The sequence below is a fragment of the Sander lucioperca genome, chromosome 21 (assembly GCF_008315115.2).
Source record: "Sander lucioperca isolate FBNREF2018 chromosome 21, SLUC_FBN_1.2, whole genome shotgun sequence".
Taxonomy (NCBI): Eukaryota; Metazoa; Chordata; class Actinopteri; order Perciformes; family Percidae; genus Sander; species Sander lucioperca.
The window spans coordinates 17472208-17495009 of NC_050193.1; the positions used below are offsets into that span (position 1 = coordinate 17472208).

Consider the following 22802-nt stretch of genomic DNA (forward strand, 5'->3'; position numbering starts at 1 on the left):
AAAGTACAGTACTTGAGTAAATGTACTTGGTTACATTCCACCACTGGTTACGTACCACTATAGTGTTTAGTTAGAGGGAAACTGAAGAGAGATGGGGTTAGACATGGAGCTGGGGATCAGCATCAGGTATTGGAAGCAGTAGATGGTAAAAAATGTGATGGAGGAGTAGAGATGGAAGGAGGCATAATGGAAGAGACCGGAGAGGAAGTACAGGCAGATAAAGAGGATGGAGCTGTGGAGGGAAGTAATTGAAGGCTGAAGAGGTATGGAGCTATGGAGGAAGATGGACAGAGAGAGAGAGAGGAGACAGAGGAGAGGCGGATGTGTGGAGGAGAAAAGGAGAAGAGGGTATAAATATTGCATGGCAGGTTTTACTACTTGGCAATAGGAAGGGTTTCCCTCCCCAATACATGCACCCTCACTGACACACACACACACACACACACACACACACACACACACACACATACAGTGCAGTTTTACTCTGCCTAGTGCAGCATTGTGTAATGCTATCCCTATTTTACCCTGGAGGGGCAAGCGAGGAGAAGAAGACACAGTCGTCATGGAGATACAATAGTGGGTGATGGAACATGCGCAGAGAGAGCGCTCCTGTCTGCCTCAGTGTTTGTTGTGCTAAGATGGTTCAACGTGCTGACATTTTCACTTCATATTTTATTTTAAGGTTCGATCACAATTCAGCTCCATTTCTTTTTCCAATGTTGACTCCAACAGTACATGAATACTGGACTTCAATAGGAATGCCCCCCCATATTTTGGCCCATTATAGGTTCAAGATTTTGAGATTCAATATCCTTTATTACAGTTTTTGCCGATTGCTTACACACTGAAATCAAAAGTATTACACAATTATCAAAACCTTACACTCAAGGAGCAAACATTGGCCCAGATGTGCACCACTATAAGCACAATGTCAGCCTCACACTTTATGCTAAACAATACAAACAGTGATTTGTAAAACACCAAACACACTTGTAGACATTAGACAAGGAAGTATATCATGATGTCACTTCCTTGCAATTCCAAAGCACTGACTGTCAAACGACCACACCTATGAGCCGATCTGTGAAACACAGCCATCAGGTACGCAAACACATGGATGCTTAATTGTAGACACACCAATCAGGTGTAAGCACTATACAAAATGCAGCAGGTAAGTCTAGTATTTTCTCTACTGTAATTTCAGTTTTTGTTGTTTTTTACTGTAACTGGATACAGTATTTTATGTGTGTCTGTTGTTTGCTGAGCTAACAGTGTTATGCACACTACTGTAGCAGCATGAAAACTGGGATGTTTTGTTGTGAGTTTCCATGTTGACATGTTGACTGATTTGGGTATATGGAGAGAAATACATGTTATTTTCCTCAGTCTGCAGCATTGGTCTTGTGTAGTGTTTGGTGAACTTATTGTATATTTGCACTTTCTCTGTGAACTTCATTTACAGTACTCTAATCACTGAGGAGTAGAATTGCTAAAAGTGTTTTAGGTTAGCAACAGCAGGGGGTAACTAATTCAAACGTGTTCATATGAAACGTGTGTTTCAAATGGTAACAAAATGTGTTTTTTATATAAATTAGTGTATAGTTGTAAGAGTGTTTCATTTTGCAAAGGGTCTGAGGTGTTCTGCTAATTGGGTGTAGTGTTTTGAAAAACCGGTCCCTGTTTTCGAAAATAGTGCTTACAGTAAGCATTCGAAAAAAACTGTAATCCCACAACGGGGAACTTCACAACGTTGTAGCAGCAAGGGATAGTGCAAAAAAGTAAGAAAAAAAAGACACTACAGATAAACAACCAATAAAAAAATAAGTAAGTAAAGTGAATAAATAGTAAACAGTTGTATCAACAGTATTGCACAGTCACATTATTCCATGGTTATACTGTGTATTAATAACTAATATGACTTTTTTCCCTAATAAAACATACAAAACGTTTCAAGGTCTTACTGTATATTAAGTACACAGTAATTTGGTCAGTGGTTCCCAACTTGTTGGTCCCAGTTCACTGCAGGTCCATTCTGAATGGCTCAATTTAGTAGTTGTAGTTGCCATAGTGAAATTCTAAAGATTCAAGGTGATGAAGAAAAGAGGAGGAGAGGAGGTAGTGGAGGTTTAGAAAAGAGGAGAGGAAAATAAGGTGACAGTCCAAAGTGCAGGCAGAGAGAAGGAGGAGAAGAGGGAAGGAGCGATGGGTGATGTGTAGTGAATAAACTAGAGCAGGTCACTCTTTGGTATGCTGCTCCACACACACACACACACACACACAAAATACACACATAAAATAGAGATTCAGTAGTGTTCAAGCTGACACAGTGGATGTATTAAAAGAACGGCTGACACTCGCACTGTAAAGCTAGCACCATCTCCATAGTTACAGAACATTCAGTGTCCAAACCAAAGAGTAGAGAAGTAACTTACTTCTCTACTCTTTGTCCAAACACAAAAGAGCAAAACTGAGTTGAGGGCTAACCAGAAACTAAAATAGCTACACTCCAGTAAATTCCTCCCCCTTAATTTAATTCTAGTCCTATCTAGTTCTATATATATATATATTTTTATAATACACACTTTTCTCACACGCCACATAAGGGTACACTTTTAGAGCTCAACAGCATTGTTCTGAAAGTAAAAATCCAATTCAATTTCTTCATAAGGATTTTGATTATTAGCAGGTATATCTAAACTATCCAATGTATTCACTGTCATGGAAAAATACTACACTACCCACAATCCTAAGTGTAATAGTGATGTCTCTGATTGGTAGAGCTAGCTGTTACCATGGAAATGTTTACTGCACCTGCGAACCCCGCGAACGGCTATAGCAAGCTGCTACCATTGAAGTCTATGATAGTTTCTGTACACAGTCTTGTACCTTTTTTTCGCAGTTTTCAAAATGTTATTTTGAGCCGAATCAAATGTTTTATGGCCACAATTCATCGTGTTGTTGGTTGGTTTGGTTCCAGGCTTAAAACGCTTTATATAAGCATTTAATGAAACGTCAATGGAGATATTTAATGGTTGAAAAATCACTTCCGGAACGGTGGTAGTCTTATGTTAGATGCCAAGGTGTTAGCTTGGTTAAAAACACTCTCTCTGCCTTACTGTTTCCAGTTAGATAGCTTTAAAATAAGAATCTCATAAAAAAAGTCTTAAATAGGCACTTGATGGCAACATATGTGATTTTGTGCTAACAAACTGAGGGACTGCAGTGTAGCATTACACTAGATCAGACCCTTTTTCATTTGTAGCTGCTTAGATTCTTGGGCTAAGAAGACAGAGGTTAGATGTATATTGTATTGTTTGTATTTTAATAGTATGATTTAAAAAAGGTTTTTAGGAAGAGGACTAATTAATGTGTGGCTAACGTAACGCTAAACAAGTTTGGCTGGGGTTTGGCTGGAGTGCAAATGAAGATAGAACTGAGTCGCTAACGTTAGCCTACTCTCTGATATAGTAGCATCCAAAACCAGCTTCCATACAGTGGGGAAATATGACTTTTTTTTTTTTTTTATATAACATAACCTGTAACCCTAGTTAGACTCTTCTGTTGTTAGTTTGAAAAGTTAACAAAGAAAGACACCACAAACCTTCCCACACTTATATTTATTTTTGGAGTCTATGTCTCAGTCTTTTAGAGCCTGGGTCTGTCTGAGGTTTCTCCCTAAAAGGAAGTTTTTCCTCGCCACTGTCGCACTAAATGCTTGCTCTTGGGGGAATTACTGGAATTGTTGGGTCTTTGTAAATGATAGAGTGTGGTCTAGACCTACTCTATCTGTAAAGTGTCTTGAGATAACTCTTGTTATGATTTGATACTATAAATAAAATTGAATTTTAGCTATTGGTTGACTCCTAGTTACAGTCTTGGGTTCCTGTTTTTATGATACACATTGTTGTGAACAATCAGATCATACTTTTCTTGTAGTTTATGTCCTCTTATTTCTAATCTAGTGGCTTGACCCATGTGAGTTGATTCTGAAAGCAGTGACGAGCGCTCGGAGAACAAAGTGACACAAAGCAGGGTTCAGTTTAATAATGTTCTGAAGTTTAATGAAACACAGGGGAGTACAGTATAACAGACAAATTACAGGCTTGAGCGGGTATTGACGCAAGGTAGATAAGAAAGATGTCAATGGAAACTGGGAGGTTGTTCAAGGCTGGTTACAAGAGGATATGGTGAGCCAGGAAATGAAAAATCTGCTACAAACATGAGTCAAGGTCAGAGCGAAGAGGAGATATCTCACAATGCACATAATAAAAAACTAGGCATCTGAGTTCTTATGGAGAAAATGTTAGAGCAGGGGAGGTTTAAATTCCATTTCAGGCTCTACTCTTTTAAAATAGATGAAGACCGGTGTGTATCTGTTTGATGATATTAAACAATCTGCATGGTTCATTTCTGATGTTTTGTTATTTGTATCGTATCCATTAATGTCATAACCACAACCCCGGGGAAACCTAATACTATCGTTAGGTCTAGGATTTCAACAGGGTTTCGCTTTACTCTCGCATTTGAAGTTTCAGAAGCTACATGCTAATTCGCCAGGCTGAAGGTAAAGGCTGTTTTATGCTTCTGCGTCAACTCCACGGCAGCTACGGCGTCGCTCCTACGGCGTCGTGACCCTTTCGGAGTTCTGCATCGGGGTTGCTTTGCATCACAGTGCATTTCACCGACATAACGCTAGGGGGTGATAAGTCTGAGGTTATTTGTGAGGTGTCTGCCAGTTTATGTTATGTTAGCAAGCAAACATTAGCACAACTGCCCACAAAGTACTGCTTGCTGGCGAAGTGCTAATTTCAAAACGTTACTGACATATAGGCACTTTACAAACGGATAACCCCGTCACTGTAACCAAAATATGTCTGAGTATATTTGCAAAGCTTATGTCAGTGAACTAGCATGTTGCTACTCCCCACAGTAGGCTGCTTGAAACACAGACTGTCAACACACAGGACCAGTCGACCAATCACAGTCCTTGCGGTCTGCGTCGCCTCGATGCGAAGTTACAAATTTTTGGAGGTGCACGTCGAGCTACGGCGGAGGGCTCGGAGGGGGGTTCGTGGCGACGCAGAGGGGTCTGTGGCGGTACGCCGTCGATTCGACGCAGAAGCATAAAACAGCCTTAAGAATTAAATGGCTTACCTTTTGTCCTCTGGCTCCGCTGCGCGTCACTCCTTCTTTCGGACCACCCCAGTCGTCCGTGTGGCGTCAAAACAGCGATGACCCTCAGTTGATAGTTCATTTGTAGACATTTAAGACACGGACATAACATTAACACAACTTGACAGGGAAACGTCACGACAAATCAGAAACACATCCTCTCCTCTACTGACCGCTTTAAACCAATCCCAACTGAGTAGGAGCAGTCGGCAGCTATAGTCCGGTGCCCATGGACCAACACCATGTGTAATGCCATGGTACGTATGTCTTTATGGTGGGAGGAAACCGCAGCTCCCGGAGGAAACCCACGGGGAGAAAATGCCAGTAACCCAGTACTCAGCAGTGCCCACTTGCTGTGAGGCAGTACTGCTAACCACTGAGCCACTGTGACGGGCCGCAAACCTAACTTGCCACCTTAGTTATATGGGTCATCACTCTGAGGTTGAAACCCTCATAAAGCTGTCTGTTAAGGCAAACAGCGAAGAGTCGTAGAGAGGAGGAAGGTGACACATGTCACTGTTGATATGACTCAGATAGGTGTGTATTAGCAAGACTATTTTATGTGTGTCTTTGCGTGCATTTATATTCACCTGGTTATGTGATGCTTTCTCCTTATATCCTTTCTCATGCTTATCCATCAAGGTTGACATGTAAACTTGGTAACACACATCCATGCACTCACTGTCTTTCTCTCTCTCACGCACACACACACACACACACACACACACACACACACACACACACACACACACACACACAAGCACACACTGTATCCTTTACATAATAATAATACCCTTCCTCTTGTGCATTATTTTCCATCTCCCACCATCCCATCTCTCCCTTAGCTTCTAATCCTCTGCTATTAAATCTATTTGTCATGCTAAGCTTTGCCATTATTACCGACCTGTGTGTGTGTGTGTGTGTGTGTGTGTGTGTGTGTGTGTGTGTGTGTGTGTGTGTTTGTTTGTGTGTTTGTGTACTATAGGTTTTCTCCGCTGCATCATGCAGCGCTCAATGGGAACCTGGAGCTTATCACTCTGCTGCTGGAGTCACAGGCTGCTGTCGACATCAGAGACCAGAAAGGTGAGGGGGAAATGCACACACACGCACACACACACACACACGCACACACACACACACACACACACACCTCTGCACACACAGGCTCAGCTGTCGTTTGTGTCTTTGATAATTATGTGAGTATAGCGGCAGGGTAATTTACTGCTGGGTAATTGATCTGCACAATAATCAGAGATACTCATTTTTGCATCCACACACTCTGAGACACACACACACACACACACTGACAGATATAAATCCTCACTGATCAATAATAATATAAATCTCGGTGTGTGTTCATACTGTGTGTTTTTGTGTGCGCAGGTATGCGGCCGCTGCACTACGCAGCGTGGCAGGGGAAGGCGGAGCCTATGAAGATGCTGCTGAAGTCCGGTTCATCTGTCAACGGCCAATCAGATGAAGGACAGATTCCTCTCCACCTGGCGGCACAGCACGGCCACTACGACGTGGTGAGTGATGGCAGTTCTTCCAAAAAAAGAGATCAATGTGGAGCTTCAGGCAAGAACATGAAAGGTTTTTTTTTGCCACCCAGATCAGATAATCATCAGCTGATTTCCCTGTGTACTAACTACACGAGTCACAAAAAAGCCATCTGTCATAACTCATATGTAATTCAGCATCCTATAGTTCTGAAATAGTAAAATGGGCGGAAGCTAAAAGGATTTATTGTTAGGAGAGGTTGTTGGCACCTTTATAGCAGCTATAATCAAATGTTTATAATGGAATGTGAAAGGGGCCTTATGCAGTGACAGACCCACGCAGAATTATTACCCAACTCTTCTGTTGCTCGCAGTTTTACAGAGCTGTGTCTTTCAGCTCACTGTTTGGGTTTTCTGGTCCATAATCTTACTGTTTTAGTTCACTCTTACTGCTCTGATGGCTGTTTTCAGCTAAAAAAGTATCTAAACCCCCACTGTAGCCTACACTACCTGCCCAGCACCAAACAGCAGATAGACACAGTTAGCAACTAGCTAAAATAAGCAATATTTCCCTCAGGAGTTGGCAGACACCAAAAACAGAGCTAAATAAGAGTGAAAATTGGAGATTTATCAGTTGGCCACAGACATGACTCCAAATGAATGCTAATGTAGTTATGTATCTGTTTGCTTACATGTTAACACATCAATTTTAAAAAGTGTTATGCCAGTGTTGTGTTAACAGCTTGTTTCTGCTGCCCCAAGTGGCCAAATTATTGTACAGTTATTGCAGGTTTAACATACATGTAGCCTGATAATAAGACTGAAATGCCCCTTTTTTTTACTTCACCATTCCACCTTCACCGTTTTTTCGTCGCTAGGTACTTTAGCTACGTAATGTAGCTACTATATAGGAGGATGACATCTCCATTCTTAAAGCATCTACACAGCTGTAATCTACCCATGCAGGTGTTTTCACTTACTTTGCATCAGTGTTATTAGGTACATCTGTGTTTTACCTGTTGTGACAAAATATCTGCTGTGAGAAAGGATCGCTGCACAAATACGAGATTCATAGATCTGGACAGGGCTGTAGTCAAGTCCAAGACAAGTCCAAGACCAGGACTAGTCGAGACCGAGTCAAGACCGAGTCCAAAAAGGTTTGAGTCCAAGTCAAGACCGAGTCCAAATGAGAGGCTCAAATTAGGCCACATTATTTTCTTTAAGTACAATTAACAATTTCACTTAGGCCTAAGTCACATAAAGCAGAAGTGCAACTTTACATATTAGATGTTGAGTCTTTTTATTCTGGTGTAACAAGAACATTCTGGACTTCCGATGGAAAATGTAACAAGTAACAAGCAACACAGGTGTCACTAAAAAACGGACAAGTTCCCATTCTTGAACTTATTACTTGTCCTGAAAAATCCAGAGTACAAAGTGCTCGCTGACTGTCTGTGGCCAAAATGAAACTGATTGATGCCTGTTGATTGAGGTATATGACACAGCCAGGCGTATACCGAGGACTAGGGATGCACCGATCTGACTTTTTCAGTCCCGATACCGATGCCTGGGCTTTGTGTATCTGTCGATACCCGATACCGATCCAATACTGTTGTTGAATTAATAATACACTGTATACCTTCCACCTTATACCTTCCTTCTACCATGTGGAAGAGACTAAAGGCACCAGACTTTCCTAACTAAACATTACTTTCCTAACTAAGACAAAATAACATAGATGTAATGTATTGAATTCTTATTCATTTGTACACTCACATCTTCCAGCATGCGACACACGTGCGACAGAGGGGGAAACCGTGGATCTGTTAATTTTTCCGATCCCCGATCCAGCTATTTTGTCAATATTGGGACCGATATCCGATCTTAATATTGGATCGGTGCACCCCTACCGAGGACCAATGTCAATGTCCGTTCTAGATGGATTTTGAATTAAACTAATACCTGTTTTCTGAACAAGCACACTTCATCAATGGTGTTGTTTTGAAAGAGGAAGTTACTTTAGAAAAAAAAGTTTACAGTGCCGGACTCTAGAATATACTCTAGAATATTTGGCGAGTCCAATGGCCGAGTCCGAGACAAGTTCAAGTCCAAATACCAACGAGTCCATGACAAGTCCGAGACAACAGAAAACGTCTCAAGTACTACAGCCCTGGATCTGGAATCAGGTTGCCTTTAAATTTACTCTTACGTTCATCACTTATGTCTTGTTCTTATCTACTGAATGCAATGGTCCCTGCCATATCCATAGTGCCCGTTTTTCCTGTGTCAAAAATGTAAAAAAAAAGACTATGTAAGAAAGACGAATTAGGAAACAAAACGAAACAAGGTAAATACAGAGGCTTTTCCAGCTAAGAAAAAAGCTATGTGGGGAAACACTGCAGTGCTGCTGCAGGCTTGCCGAAGCAACAACAATGAAATATAGCCGACTACAGCAGCTGACATACCCTGGAGGAGAGCGACGCTCAGCATCCACAGGCTCCACCACTGAAGAACCACTGCTTCTGTTTGATTAAATAGCCATGATTTATACAGGGTGCTCCCAGTGTGCAAGGGCAAACAAATAAAATATTACAAAACCTGAAACAGACCACATATTAAAAACATGAATCATTTAACATCCAGCAAGGCACAGACAAGATTTGAGAGGCATTTACTTTAACAAGTACGGCGACGAGGGAATCTAATTTTTGTCTTTTCTCCTAATTTGTTCCATTTTTAAGGTGCATTAGAAAGCACAATGAACTTATCCCTCTGGTGGGGCATTATCCCTCTTAGTCTTTTACTGCTTTAACCAAGCTTGTCCTTTTACTTGATGTCGCCGTGCTCCTCTAAGGGGGGATGGATTCTTTTTAAGGCTGCATTCACACACACTGCTGCAGTCCACAGCCGGTCCGGTGAAATTGCAGGTCTTTCCGTTCATTTTGAATGGGGGGAGTGCGTTTAGGCCGCGGTGGGAGGGTGCCGCAGGGGGGATAGGGGAAAAAAACATGGCCTGCGGTGAAAAGTTGAGACCAATTCAACTTTTGGAGAAACGCAACCCGCCGTCACACTGCGGCAGTGGTGGAATGTAACTATGTACATTTACTCAAGTACTGTACTTAAGTACAAATTTGAGGTACTTGTACTTTTCTTGAGTCTTTTCTTTTCATGCCACTTTCTACTTCTACTCCGCTACATTTCAGAGAGAAATTTACTTTTTTACTCCACTACATTAATCTGAAAGTTTTAGTTAGTAGATACTTTACAAATTAAGATTTTATGCACACAAAACACATGTAGTTTATGAAATATGATGTTTTATTATAAATTAAACTACCCAACAATATATAGGCATACAAGTCCAGCTGAAACGATTAGCCAATTAAACATTTTCTGTTTGGATCGTTTCCAGGCTTGTTATGTAAGTGTATTATTGTGTTACTGAAAAAAGGTTCAGGTTTAGGTAGGGGGGGAACAGATCTCGACGGGGAAACAGAATTGATACAACCCCCTAACTAAATTAGGGACAAAAACTGGCGAAACTCAATAAAGTCTGATTGATTCATGTTTATTTTCTTCTGGTGTCTTTGGTTTCATCAAACAAAGTCCAAAAGAAATGCAGGTTATCTATTCACTAAGCCCCACCCCTGTTAGTTGCTGTAGAAGCCAGTGGAACAGAAGGTACCCAGGGGTGTGACGTTTGGCTCTCTGCCAAGACGTGGTATGGATTTTTTAATATCTCTTGTTTTTTTTTCTCATGTGTCGGTGTGTGTTTGCTTTGTGTGTGTGTGTGTGTTTCCTGTCTGCAGTCGGAGATGCTGCTGCAGCACCAGTCCAACCCGTGTATTGTGGACAACGCAGGCAAAACCCCTCTGGACCTGGCCTGTGAGTTTGGCAGAGTTGGGGTAAGAACCTACGCTTTTAGTCCTTTTTTCAAAAACAGCAGCACCTGAAGACAATCTGCAGAGATGATCAGATGTGTTCCGTGTGTGTGTGTGTGTGTGTGTGTGTGTGTGTGTAGGTGGTCCAGTTGTTGCTGTCCAGTAATATGTGTGCTGCTTTGCTGGAGCCCAAAAAAGGAGACACCACCGACCCCAACGGGACGTCTCCTCTCCACCTGGCTGCCAAGAACGGACACATAGACATCATCAGGTACGCACACACACACACACACACACACACACACACACACACACACACACACACACACACACACACACCATTTCTAATAAATGACTGGGTTTAAATGTCCACAGCGGAACAATTTGATCCAATTAAGTGAAGGAATAATGTGTGTGTTGTCATACAGTGAGAGATGATGCATCAGTCAGCTACTCCTAAATAAGTTTTACAGTAAGACTGGAAAGACTGCAGATCTGCATGATGGCACTCCTCTGTCACGCTAAATGTCAAGTCATTATAATCTCATCTCGAAAAGGATGTGCGTCCAATTTGTGTTTGTTTTTTGCAAGAGAGCATCATGGCAAAGTGACTTTTGTTGCCGTGGTGATGTCAGCATTCGGCACAAAGCTTCGGGATGAAAGATCCCCCAGCAGAGCGGTGTGCTACGGCAAATAAACACACACCACAAAGTCTATTTTTACTCTCATTGCTCGCAAACACTTTTAAGTAACTCTGGGCTTTGTGTGTGTGTGTCTGTCTGTGTGTGTGTGTGTGTGTATGTGTGTCTGTGTGTGTGTCTGTGTGTGTGTGTGTGTGTGTGTGTGTGTGTGTGTGTGTGTGTGTGTGTGTGTGTGTGTGTGTGTGGGTGGGTGGGTGTCGGTACAGGGGTTTGTTTGCCTGGAAGACAGACATAGACGCCAAGGGAAGCAGGGAGAGACTGAAAGATCAGAGAAGACTGTGACTGAGGGAAGATAAGAGAGAGAAGGAGAGAAAATTAAAGAAAGAGAGAGAGAGAGAGAGAGAGAGAGAGAGAGAGAGAGAGAAAATAAAGCCTGTCATAGTTGATTGAGTAGAGCGTGCCTCTCTAGAAGTGACACTGATAAATGATGCTTATTAGGCATGGCCAGCAGTCTGTGGAAGACACACACACACACACACACACACACACACACACACACACACACACACACACACACACAGTTAAAGGAAAAATGTAAGGTGTTTTTTGCAGCTTTTTTTGACTGTTGCTTCCTGTCATCTGATCTTCTAACCTTCAACCTGTCATTTAAAGTATGAGACTGGTGATGGTCTAATAAATTAAAATACCAAATTGGTGTTTTAAAGGGTTAGTCCGGATTCACAGAAGTCACACAATAAGACAAACTAACCAGTCGAGGCAGCAGTAGACCAGCAACCAGTAGCTTTGACAACAGCGTAGATGTATATAACGACTTTGGTTCCCCGTCGTAATGGGCTGTCTGACAGCAAGGCAAAGAGGTGAAATTATTCTAAATATAGTGTACACTTAAGCTAATATAGATTTTTTTTTAGCTGCTGCTTCCATCCACAGCAGTACATTGCTTAGTTTCCGTGTCAGTACTCCTGTCTGTTTCTCCAAACTGTGGGCATGCCGACCTCCATCTACTGTAGGTCATACACTGACTATACATACTGTAAATACCTCAGGGTTTCCCCCAGAAAAGTTGTTAAGCCCTGTGGCAAGTGTCTTTTTTTTTTTTGACGAGGGCCCGGCTGGGGCCAGTCACAGACTGATGGCAGCGTTAATCTAGAGCCCAATAGTTTCTTTAATAATAATTTACAGAATTGCAAAATTGAGAATTTATAAAAGCTATAAGACAGATTCCATAGTGCCCTACATTAAGTCGGTGCTAAAAGCTAACTGGAGATTTGAAAATATGACTACGTCTAAGTTTTCAACCGAGCCATCTTACTAGTAAGTAAAAAATTCCCAGTGGCTCACGCCTGGTGGGGGGCGACTTAGGCCCGGTGGGCCACCAGGCTTGCAAAAGACTGGGGGAAACCCTGTACCTCATACAACCCCACTTCAAGAAATCCGAACTATCCTTATAAGAGAACTATAGAGTAATACCAGTCATTTAATTTAAATCAGGAGCAGTATACCATGTTTCACTTTATATGTCTGTCTTTCTCCAGTCATTTAGTTCAGCAAGATAAAGCCAATTAAGATTTTTTTTTTTCTCTTTATCTTTTTCTTGTTTTTCTCTCCTAATCCTGTGTGTCCTTTGACACCTCTCTCTTTCTCCCCCTCTCACCTCTTCATACCCTTACCCTTTCTCCCCCCCCACACCCCTGCTCTGCCCCTGCTGTCAGACTGTTGATCCAGGCAGGTATCGACATCAACAGACAGACCAAAGCGGGCACTGCCCTGCATGAAGCTGCCCTGTGTGGAAAGACTGAGGCAGTGAGACTCCTGCTGGAAGTAAGTGGAACTTTACTGAAAAACCTTCTAGCACTGACAGCTTGAGTTCACTTAAAGGACAATTACAGAAGGCAAAAACCTCCCCTGAATGGAACTGCTGTCTGCAGCTACTGTAATTTACTCACTATATCTGTGACAGTAACACTCACAAGGTGGCATAAAAAGGGGAGGCATTTTTTATTTCCATAAAATTACAATAAAACAAATTGATCTTCTGTCATAACAACAAGGCTGCCTGTTTTCTGTGATGAATGACTAGACCGTGGAAATGTTTTTCAGATCAAATTGAAATGAATGAATCTTCCTGACTTATTTATATGACTACATTTGTGCACGTAAGTTGTAACCCATTACATAATGTACATCATTTGAAGAATAAATAAATAAAAAGATGCTGCAAAAAATGGAATGAATGTAATATTATAAAAGGGTTTTAATTGCATTCAATTCAAGTGTGAAATCATAACAGAAGTAATCTCAGGAAACTTTCCAGATAGAGTAGGTCTAGACCAAACTCTCTACTCTGCTACTACTTATATATTACTTACAATGAAAATATTCTTAGATAGTGTTCCTTGGTAAATGTTTCATGCATTAAATGCATTGGGGGTCTGGGGCCCATGGCCTATTTATGAAAGGATTTGAGCAATCCCTACATCCCCATGTGATAAAATCGAGGCTCAGTTCTGAGAAATACTGCTAAACTGCACTGCTAGAGAGAGATGATGTAAATGAGCCATTTGTTCGTCTGACATGAAAATGCCACGGGGTTAATGGCAAGAAAAGAGGCTATATGTGTGTTAACGACCATGTGAGTTCCAGCACGCAAAACCAACTTGGGATACGGGTCTTTGCGCTGAAGCGACTTCGAACTGAACTCAGAGGTTGTTGTGGTTAGTTACAGCTACAGGGAATGAGCAAGCATGGGTTATATTCTGTTGACGCCATGATGGTAAAATATTACATCCCTAAGGGTGTTAAACCATTTTCGTCTGTTTTCACTTTCTGCATAAAACAAACAAACAAGAAAATTAAAAAGTCAACATACCAAATCCATCTTCTTTCCTCTTCTACAGAGTGGTATCAACGCCACAGTGAGAAACACCTACAGCCAGACTGCGCTCGACATCGTCTACCAGTTCACTGCAACACAAGCCAGCCGAGAGATCAAACAACTGCTGAGGGGTAGGATGGATGGATGGATGGATGGGTGTGTGGGTGGGGGGGTGGATGGATGGATGGATGGGTGTGTGGATGGGGGGGTGGATGGATGGATGGATGGGTGTGTGGATGGGGGGGTGGATGGATGGGTGGGTGGATGGGGGGATGGATGGATGGATGGATGGATGGATGGATGGGTGTGTGGGTGGGAGGGTGGATGGATGGATGGATGGGTGTGTGGGTGGGGGGATGGATGGGTGGATGGATGGATGGGTGGGTGGATGGATGGATGGATGGATGGATGGATGGATGGATAGATGGGTGGGTGGATGGATGGATGGATGGATGAATGGGTGTGTGGGTGGGGGGATGGATGGGTGGATGGATGGATGGATGGATGGATGAATGGGTGGATGGATGGATGGATGGATGGGTGGATGGATGGATGGGTGGATGGGTGGATGGGTGGGTCGGTGCTTGGATGGATGGATAGATGGGTGTGGGGGTGGGGGGGATGGAAAGATGGGTGGATGGTTGGATGGATGGATGGATGAATGGATGGATGGATGGATGTGGGGGTGGGGGGATGGAATTTCCCAAAATATCAAACTATTCCTTTACACTGATGCTCCCCAAACACAGACAATAAGAAATGTGTACATAATTTTGGTGTGGAAGATAACATGATGAGGTAATGCTGTTATGTTGAACAGTTAGATTTTGAAAAGTGATGGTACGGCACTCTGGTTTAAAGCGATTCTCCATTACTGGAACTATTTAATTGCACACCGTGCTGACACGATAATGTGTTTTGTAGAATAATGTACATGTACTGTAATGAATGTACATGTACTCGTAATGTACAGTATGATTCACTGGCTTTCTCTCTGTCACTCAGACGCGTCAGCGGCCCTTCAGGTTCGGGCTCTGAAGGATTACTGCAACAACTATGACCTGACCAGCCTAAACATCAAAGCAGGAGACGTTATAACGGTAACACACACACACACACACACACACACACACACAAAATGGCCATTCTCAATGCTGACAACAACAAAAAGATGTCATTATGAACAGACACACTGAGCATTGCTGACATCAAAGCTGAAAAGTGAGTTACTTGAGCTCTGTTTGTTGACTATAGTGATGCACAAAGTTTTCATATTTTTTTAAATTGCACAAAATGAGAAAGCTTTTTTATTGTTTTACCTCTTCAGGCTGCTAAAATATTGTTTAACGAAACAATTTGAGGAAGGGAAAATCTTCTTTATTGAACTGCTCATAACTCATACACATGCAGCTGGAGCTGAAACAATTAGTTGAATACTGTAGTCAGAAACAATTTTAATAACTGCTTAATCGTTTGAGTATTTTCTTAGCAAACCAAACCATTCTGAATGAAGTATTGTGGTGCTGCAGAGACGTCCTGGCCTACAAATCCTATCCTACAGACTAAAGAAAAAACTTAGTTTGGTACAGATCTTCGCAAAAGCCACACTATAATTATTTCAATTTTTATATTAATATTTTTCAATGAGAATGATCATTCCCTACAATATCGTAAATCATGTCGCAATCACAATATCAGTCCAAATAATCACAATTAGATATTTTCCTCATATCGTGCAGCCCTACTGGTTGGTTTACTTAACATCTCCATGACAACCATCCTCCTTGGGTATTTAATTATTGGCCGGTAGTTTGAGAAAGCTTGCTCCTTGTTAGGTGAGATTACTCATGAATATTCAACAATGAGGGTTTTTTCAGCTTCCCTCATTTACAAATACAAATATGTTTTACAGAAGTCCATCCACCACTCGTGAATATTTATGAGTATTTATGGAGCCTTTGGGTATTACTGTAATAAGGAAGCCAAGCAGTGCCTAGGCTTCCTCCCTCAGGGTTTGAATGAACAATTTGCTGCTGTCTGGAATTTTTAGACAGCTCCGAATGCAGTTTTGTATTTGTATTTGAAAGAAAAGTAGTTTTCACTTCAAAAGAGCTGGTTCTTTAAAGGCTTTTCAGTAATGCTAAAAATAGATTTCAATAATGTTATTAAACTAGCAGACACAGTTGAGATGCACAATGAAACTTAATATTGTTGTCGTAAAACATGCCCACCTGACAGGTTCTGGAGCAGCACCCTGACGGACGCTGGAAAGGCTGTATCCATGACAACCGAACAGGAAATGACCGGGTGGGCTACTTCCCTTCCACCATGGTGGAAGTCATCAGCAAGCGCACAGGTGTGTGTGCCCTCTTGTGTGTGTGTGTGTGTGTGTGTATGTGTGTATGTGTGTGTGTGTGTGTGTATGGGAGTGTATTGGAGTTCATTCAAATCGGGACCGAGCTGCGTGTCAGCCAAGTGTCATGGCAATACATTTCACATATTTGGGCTAAACACAGAAGAAGAAGAACTCGGAGAAACATAGAAAAAGAAGAAGATGAAGAAAAGTGAAGCTAAGTGAATGAATAATGTTCTAGCCTCTCTCATAAACCACCGAGTAAGGCACCTAAGCTTACATCTCAACATTAGTTAACTTTCCCTGGATTAATACAGAATACAAATCATCTCAGAGATATTTCATCTCACTGGGAGAGAAGACAGTTGTGAGTCGGGCTGCTGTCATCCCTGCATGCTGAAGATGTAACCCAAGATGAATGTTTATGAACCATTTTAGTTGCACATCCACCAGATTCTTTTTAACTGTACTACAACTCTATCTGAATGAAAACACGTTTTTAGGAGTTCAGCCTGATGATGAAAATATCTGTTAAGTAATGAGAACACAGACACAAAAAATAATCCGCATGTCAATGCTGATAATGTGTTCAGTTCTCCTTGCTGACACTTAGCATTACCTGCTGGATGATAATAGTGCGATATTTTGGGAAATACGCTTCTTTGTTTTCTTGCCTAGAGTGGTTAAAAACCTGATACATGGTCTGCAGATGCATAATGTATCCACTTTAAATTGACTTTTGAGTACCAGTGTGTGGGGGGATCTATTGGCAGAAATGGAATATAGAATTCAATCAGGAGAGACTTCGTTGCAGATATGCAAAGGTTTATTGTACATATGCATAATAAAATGTGAGTCTTTGGAGATTAGACTCCATCGTTGTAATGCTGTGATTGGCCCTTGAAATTCATGGCCAATTCTGATTGGTTTAACTGAAAGGTGAACGCCTCTAAACAGCTGATTTGATTTGGGAAGAGAGAGCAGTGATTGAAGTTATTTGAAGTCTTCCTGAAAGAATTTACGCTGAGCTCCATTAGAATATTCTACAGACATATAATATTAATACGTATGTTTTCTTCATTGTATAATCACCTGAAACTAAGAATCAGTGGGTTTTCGTTACCTTAGAATGTGCCGTTTATATCTACATGCGGAGATGATCTTCTTCCACAGAGTCCAACATGTGGCAGCACCATGTTTCTACAGTAGCCCAGAATGGACAAATTAAACACTGGCTCTACAGTAGATAGGGGTCATTCGCGTGTTCCAGCCAGCCACTATATTCTCCTACACCAGGGGTCTTCAACGTTTTTTAAGCCAAGGATACTTTAACTGAAAGAGAGATGGAGCAGGGACCCCCTACTACATATTGTATAAAATGAAGTTGAAGTTAAACTAGGCCTACAATAACACGTTGGGCAGCATTAAGCCTTCATACATTCCCTTTTTAGCACATAGCATACTAAGCTATTAAAATAACCTAAATAACTATAATTATTGGCATGATTTTAGTGAATCCTTAGGATTAACTGTATTTGTGTATGGCCTTAGTGACTACCTTACATATAGGCCAGTAAGCAGTGAGGATTTACATTTGCTAATAATATGTTGGATTCATGTTAAGAATTTTTAATTTTTGAAAAAACTTTCAAAAATTAACAATAATTTGAAGGCCCCCCCCTGCATTGACTCTGAGGACCCCCTAGGGTTCCTGGACCCCCTGTTGAAGATCTCTGTTCTACACGCAAAAGTTCAAGTTGTGATAATAATAATTCATTTCACCTCTAGTGTATCCAAGCTAGCTCCACCTGTTTTCAGTGTTTCTAATAAGCTAAGCTAACCGGTTGCATTGTATTTACCGTACAGATGTGAGAGCGGTATCAATCTTCTCATCTAACATGTGGCAAGAAAGCAAAGAAGTATAAATCAATTTTTTTAACTATTCATCAAATTGCTCATCATGTAAACTTATTAAGATTACATGATGAGCAATTTGATGTTTGCTAATCATATAAAAGATATGACCGGGGTTACCTGTCTCATTTTGGTGTCATCTCTGTGTTTTCATTACTTAACAGGCAAGCTGACCAGCTAATGTGTCAATCTCCCCAAAACTACTCTAACCTCCTTTCTCCATTTTATATCACCTATAATGAGCTGTTTTACCTCTCTGGTGAGATCTACAGAGCACATTCACATCTATCCCGTCATTCCAAAGTGTCACTGTGCTCTCCCAAAGAGGCTCAGATGTTTTTTAACTGTGTATTGGTGTTTGTCTGTAGGTCTGGTACCTCTGTCTGTCCATCCGTCTGTCTCTCTATAGTATAATGTCTTACTTGTCTCAGTCTGTATTCCTGTCCCTCCGTTGCTGTCTGCTTCATCCCCTCGTCTCTTTCACATGATCTCTCCTCTCTCACGTAGTCACATCATTCTTTGTATTTACTGTACAGTCCCTTTACCACTATGGAACCTGCTCCAAGTTAGGAAAATGCCATTGTGGCTACATCTGTCCTTACAAACAGTGCGTTATATAGCAGCTGTGGTTACAGTACAAAACAGCTGGAGCTATCCCACTCAGCTTGCACAGCCATACTGACGAATCATTGCCAGGCACAGTCACACACACACACACACACACACACACACACACACACACACACACACACAAACACACACACACTTGGGGCTACAGCAGCTGTTTTAGCAAGGGGTTATAATTTACTCAACTGTTTTTCATCAATTTTTAATTATTCTTTTTTCCCACCATTCTTCCCCCATCAGTTTCTTGTACATGTACTGCACCTCTCATTTCCTTCTTTTTCCTCTAACAGGGATTCTACATTCATTAAACATTTATTTTCAACCAACATAAATGACCAATTAGAACATCAAGTAGATGAAAATATTTTTAAAAAAGTAAAAAAGAAAAAAATAATTACAGTGACCTCAATGAGAATGGAACAGTTACTGTCTAAAATCAGGGACCAATTACAAGACGATGAATTTAGCAGTTCGCTTGTGGATAGCTATCAAGGCAGTTATCTACTTCAGTAGCTATCTAAGCTAGGTCCTAGTAGTGAGTTGTAAATATTTTGTATTGGAGTATTCAGGATATTATAAAGGTTTGTCTGATTCCCAAATCATGCACAATGACCATCTTTGTGCACAACTGACAAATATTTCACTGATATTTTTGGCACAGTACCACTTGTTGGCAAAGTAATAGTGGAACCCAACTAAAGTAGAATTTGCAAAGTCATTGTCCGAGGACAATGGAAGGCTTTGCTAACATGAAACATTTATGTTTTGAATGCACAAACATATAAAGGACTACCAACAGGTTGCACAGTATTTTAGATTCTGTTGCACTTGCAGTGTTAACAGACCCTCACCTCCTTGATATATATAAGGTTATTAAGCAAGTACCTTAACCTAGCCTTAACTTCATGGAATAGATTATGCCTAGTATGTCGATCAGAACAGACTTCAATGGCACTACCACTTGTAATTTGATTTTGCGTGTTAGCCTTCCAACCTCTGTAGTCTCATGTTGCCACTTGTTAGCAACTACATTTGTCACGTGAAAAAAACTTATGAAAGCTTCAGTTTTCATGAGTGGGTTATTTACTGATGTATTTTATGTTGTAGAACAAAACGTGAGAATATCTTAAGCTTGTGTTAACCACAGACCTTAACTGAGGCATCTAACCAAAAACCCATTAAAAAAACAAACGTTGACTTCGTGGCGAGGGAACCTAAAGTGCAAAAATGCTATCTAATTTTTGGGTTTTAGGACAAATTCCTGCAGCACTCTATATTTCTCAGATAGGAATAGAATATAGTATGCACTTGGCTTGACTCACCAGAGTCAGCTTAGACACAACACTCTATACTTTAAACAGTCATTCAAGTTATTACCACAACAGCTAGTTAGCTAGCTAGCTAGTTTGCAGAGTGCACGATTTCATGTCATATGACCAATTTAGCGCTGTAGAACGCAATACATCCACTTTTAAGTAGCAATTTAATAAGTCACAACGCTTGCATGTTATACAGAGGACATATTGATATCAATTTGTAACAGTTGTGCGAAGCGCTAAGCTAAACAACCTCTTTTGGGCATATATGTGATGAGTTATGCTGTACAGCAACTACTGTAGGTACATTTAACTACTGAGAAAGACGCTGGTGAGCCAGTAAACACTGGACACTGGATATATTGCAAGTGTTACATGTCCGTATTGTTGTATGCTAGTAGCTAATGACATGCAATAGAAAATACTGACTGGATGTCATTTCCTGTGTCGCAAAATAAGACTGAAAGACACGGTAAGAGAATAAAGCAGCTAATAGTTATCAGTCCCTGGGTCCTTGTTGTTGTATGCTAATAGCTAATGACATACAATAGAACATACTGACTGGATGTCATTTTCTGTGTCACAAAATAAGACCGAAAGACACATGTTAAAATAAAGCAGCTAAAATTATCAGACCCTGGGTCCATCCCCTCTTTCACCATCCATCACCTCCCTTTGAACCTCTCCATATGTTTCATTTCAACAATGCCCACATTTGTTTAACATTCTTTAACATCAGCCATGTCCTTCACCACCTTTAATTTCTTTGTTTAATCTTGTCACTTCAGCCTTTGTTTTTAATTTTTCCTTTTTTTCCCCCTTTCTTTCTTTCTTACGTGTAATTCTCTGTTTTGTCGTTTGTTTGTTACATGGCGGTGGCTCACTGTTGGCTGGTTGTGTATGTGTCCGTGTGTGTCGTCGCGGTGGCTGTTATCTAGGTTTGGCCAGCACAGTCATTTGCACTCAACAGTTTCAAAAGATACCGCTGGTTCCTCCGGCAACGGTTGCCCCTGCCAACGCGGTAGTCAACGGCAACGACACCACGTTCCATCAGATCCATATCCTGCCTCCACCGCCTCCTCCTCCACCACATTCCCATCAGCCACTGCTTCCACTTTTCACTTCCTTTGGCTATAGCAAGTCGCCCGTGACAACCCCACAGGGAGACACACCCACTGCCCCAGGTACACGCCCCCTTTTTATTATTTGTATTATGGTTATTATTATTTGTATTATTATGAGTATTATTATGATTATTGTTATTGTTAAAGCTTCAAGGGATGTTTTCCTCTGCCCATATACAAACTATACAGTATTTCTGATTCGTCTGATGTTTTAAATGTTGTTCTGAGAAGGCATCCATTGAAGTTTTCTATTATGGATCATTATTTACGTAATTTTATGTGTTGCTCATACTGTATAACTTTTCTTTTTCTGTTGTTGCTGTTGTCATCTCCATTACTAAGTAAATAGTCAGCTTTTAGAAAGGAGTCTAATGTGTTTAAGCCACTATTGCATTGCGCAATTGTACAATATTGTAGAAATTTGAGCTTACTGAATGGACATACACGATGAAAGATAAAAAGATAAATATTTCTTGCTCGATGATGTTTTTTGCCTCCAACGGCGCCTACCAGGCAGCTAACCTTAACCTTAACCCTAAACATAACCATTGCCGCGCTGCCTGGGAGGAGACGTTGGGGGCAAAAAACACCAAAGACCATATTTCTTGGTCATTGCACTTAGATTATGTAAGACATGCTGTTACACAGCGTATAACCTAAATACATATTCCACAAAAGTTCACTTGAATAAACACAGCTTTCTGAACAACCAAAGACATATTGAGTTTAAATGCTATTACAATCGCAATCCTTAACATTTTCATAAAATCAAACCTGGTTTTTGAGGAATTTATGGTCTGTAAATACCTCTCTATATAGTAGTTGTCTGGAGTCCGCCATTCCTACACTGCATGCGATATACCTGCACACGCATACTCACAGGAAAGAATACATGTAACAATGCATGTAATACAAAATTACAGCTTGTAATTTATAGCTGAACTATAACTTTTTAGATCCTACTAGTTGCTTTATTTCAGAGCTCGTATATTATTGTTACCAGCAGCAGTCTAATGTTAGTCAGCTCTCAAGTGAGGCTCCATAGGGCCAAAGTCAACCACCAAAACACCTAAAGCACTTACTCTGTAATAAGAAATCTCTATGAAATGTCTATATGTACATAATTCAAAGTAATGCCCCTCTCGTGCAGGTTTTGGTCACTGCCTCATTTCTGTCGATAAGAAAACCAACCCGTTTCACTCCCAACTCGTCAAATACCGATACAAAGGGAACCCTTTAGCGCCAGAATGGGACACACCGGACATAGCAGCAGCAGCTCGACCGCTACACTGTAAGATTACGTAGTGTGAAGAGCAACGACGGTAGCGAGTAGTATCAGTTGGCGGATCCAAAGTCTCTTATTCAATATATCCTCCCAC

At 41.1% G+C, this 22802-nt stretch overlaps 1 protein-coding gene across 10 annotated transcripts in view; it reads left to right on the forward strand.

Annotated features, from left to right (window-relative positions):
• The window catches only part of caskin1 (CASK interacting protein 1), a 137720-nt gene that overhangs the window by 79220 nt on the left and 35698 nt on the right, over positions 1 to 22802 (forward strand). For 7 of the 10 annotated variants that reach the window (XM_031318660.2, XM_031318661.2, XM_031318665.2 and 4 more), the window contains exons 3-11: positions 6158 to 6255; positions 6556 to 6701; positions 10481 to 10576; positions 10693 to 10823; positions 12927 to 13035; positions 14112 to 14220; positions 15095 to 15189; positions 16328 to 16445; positions 21238 to 21483. In XM_031318660.2, the coding sequence (XP_031174520.1) occupies positions 6158 to 6255; positions 6556 to 6701; positions 10481 to 10576; positions 10693 to 10823; positions 12927 to 13035; positions 14112 to 14220; positions 15095 to 15189; positions 16328 to 16445; positions 21238 to 21483 (1148 nt within the window). The remainder of the gene's footprint in view (positions 1 to 6157; positions 6256 to 6555; positions 6702 to 10480; positions 10577 to 10692; positions 10824 to 12926; positions 13036 to 14111; positions 14221 to 15094; positions 15190 to 16327; positions 16446 to 21237; positions 21484 to 22802) is intronic. The other 3 variants (XM_031318666.2, XM_035997083.1, XM_031318667.2) reach the window with 1 other exon arrangement.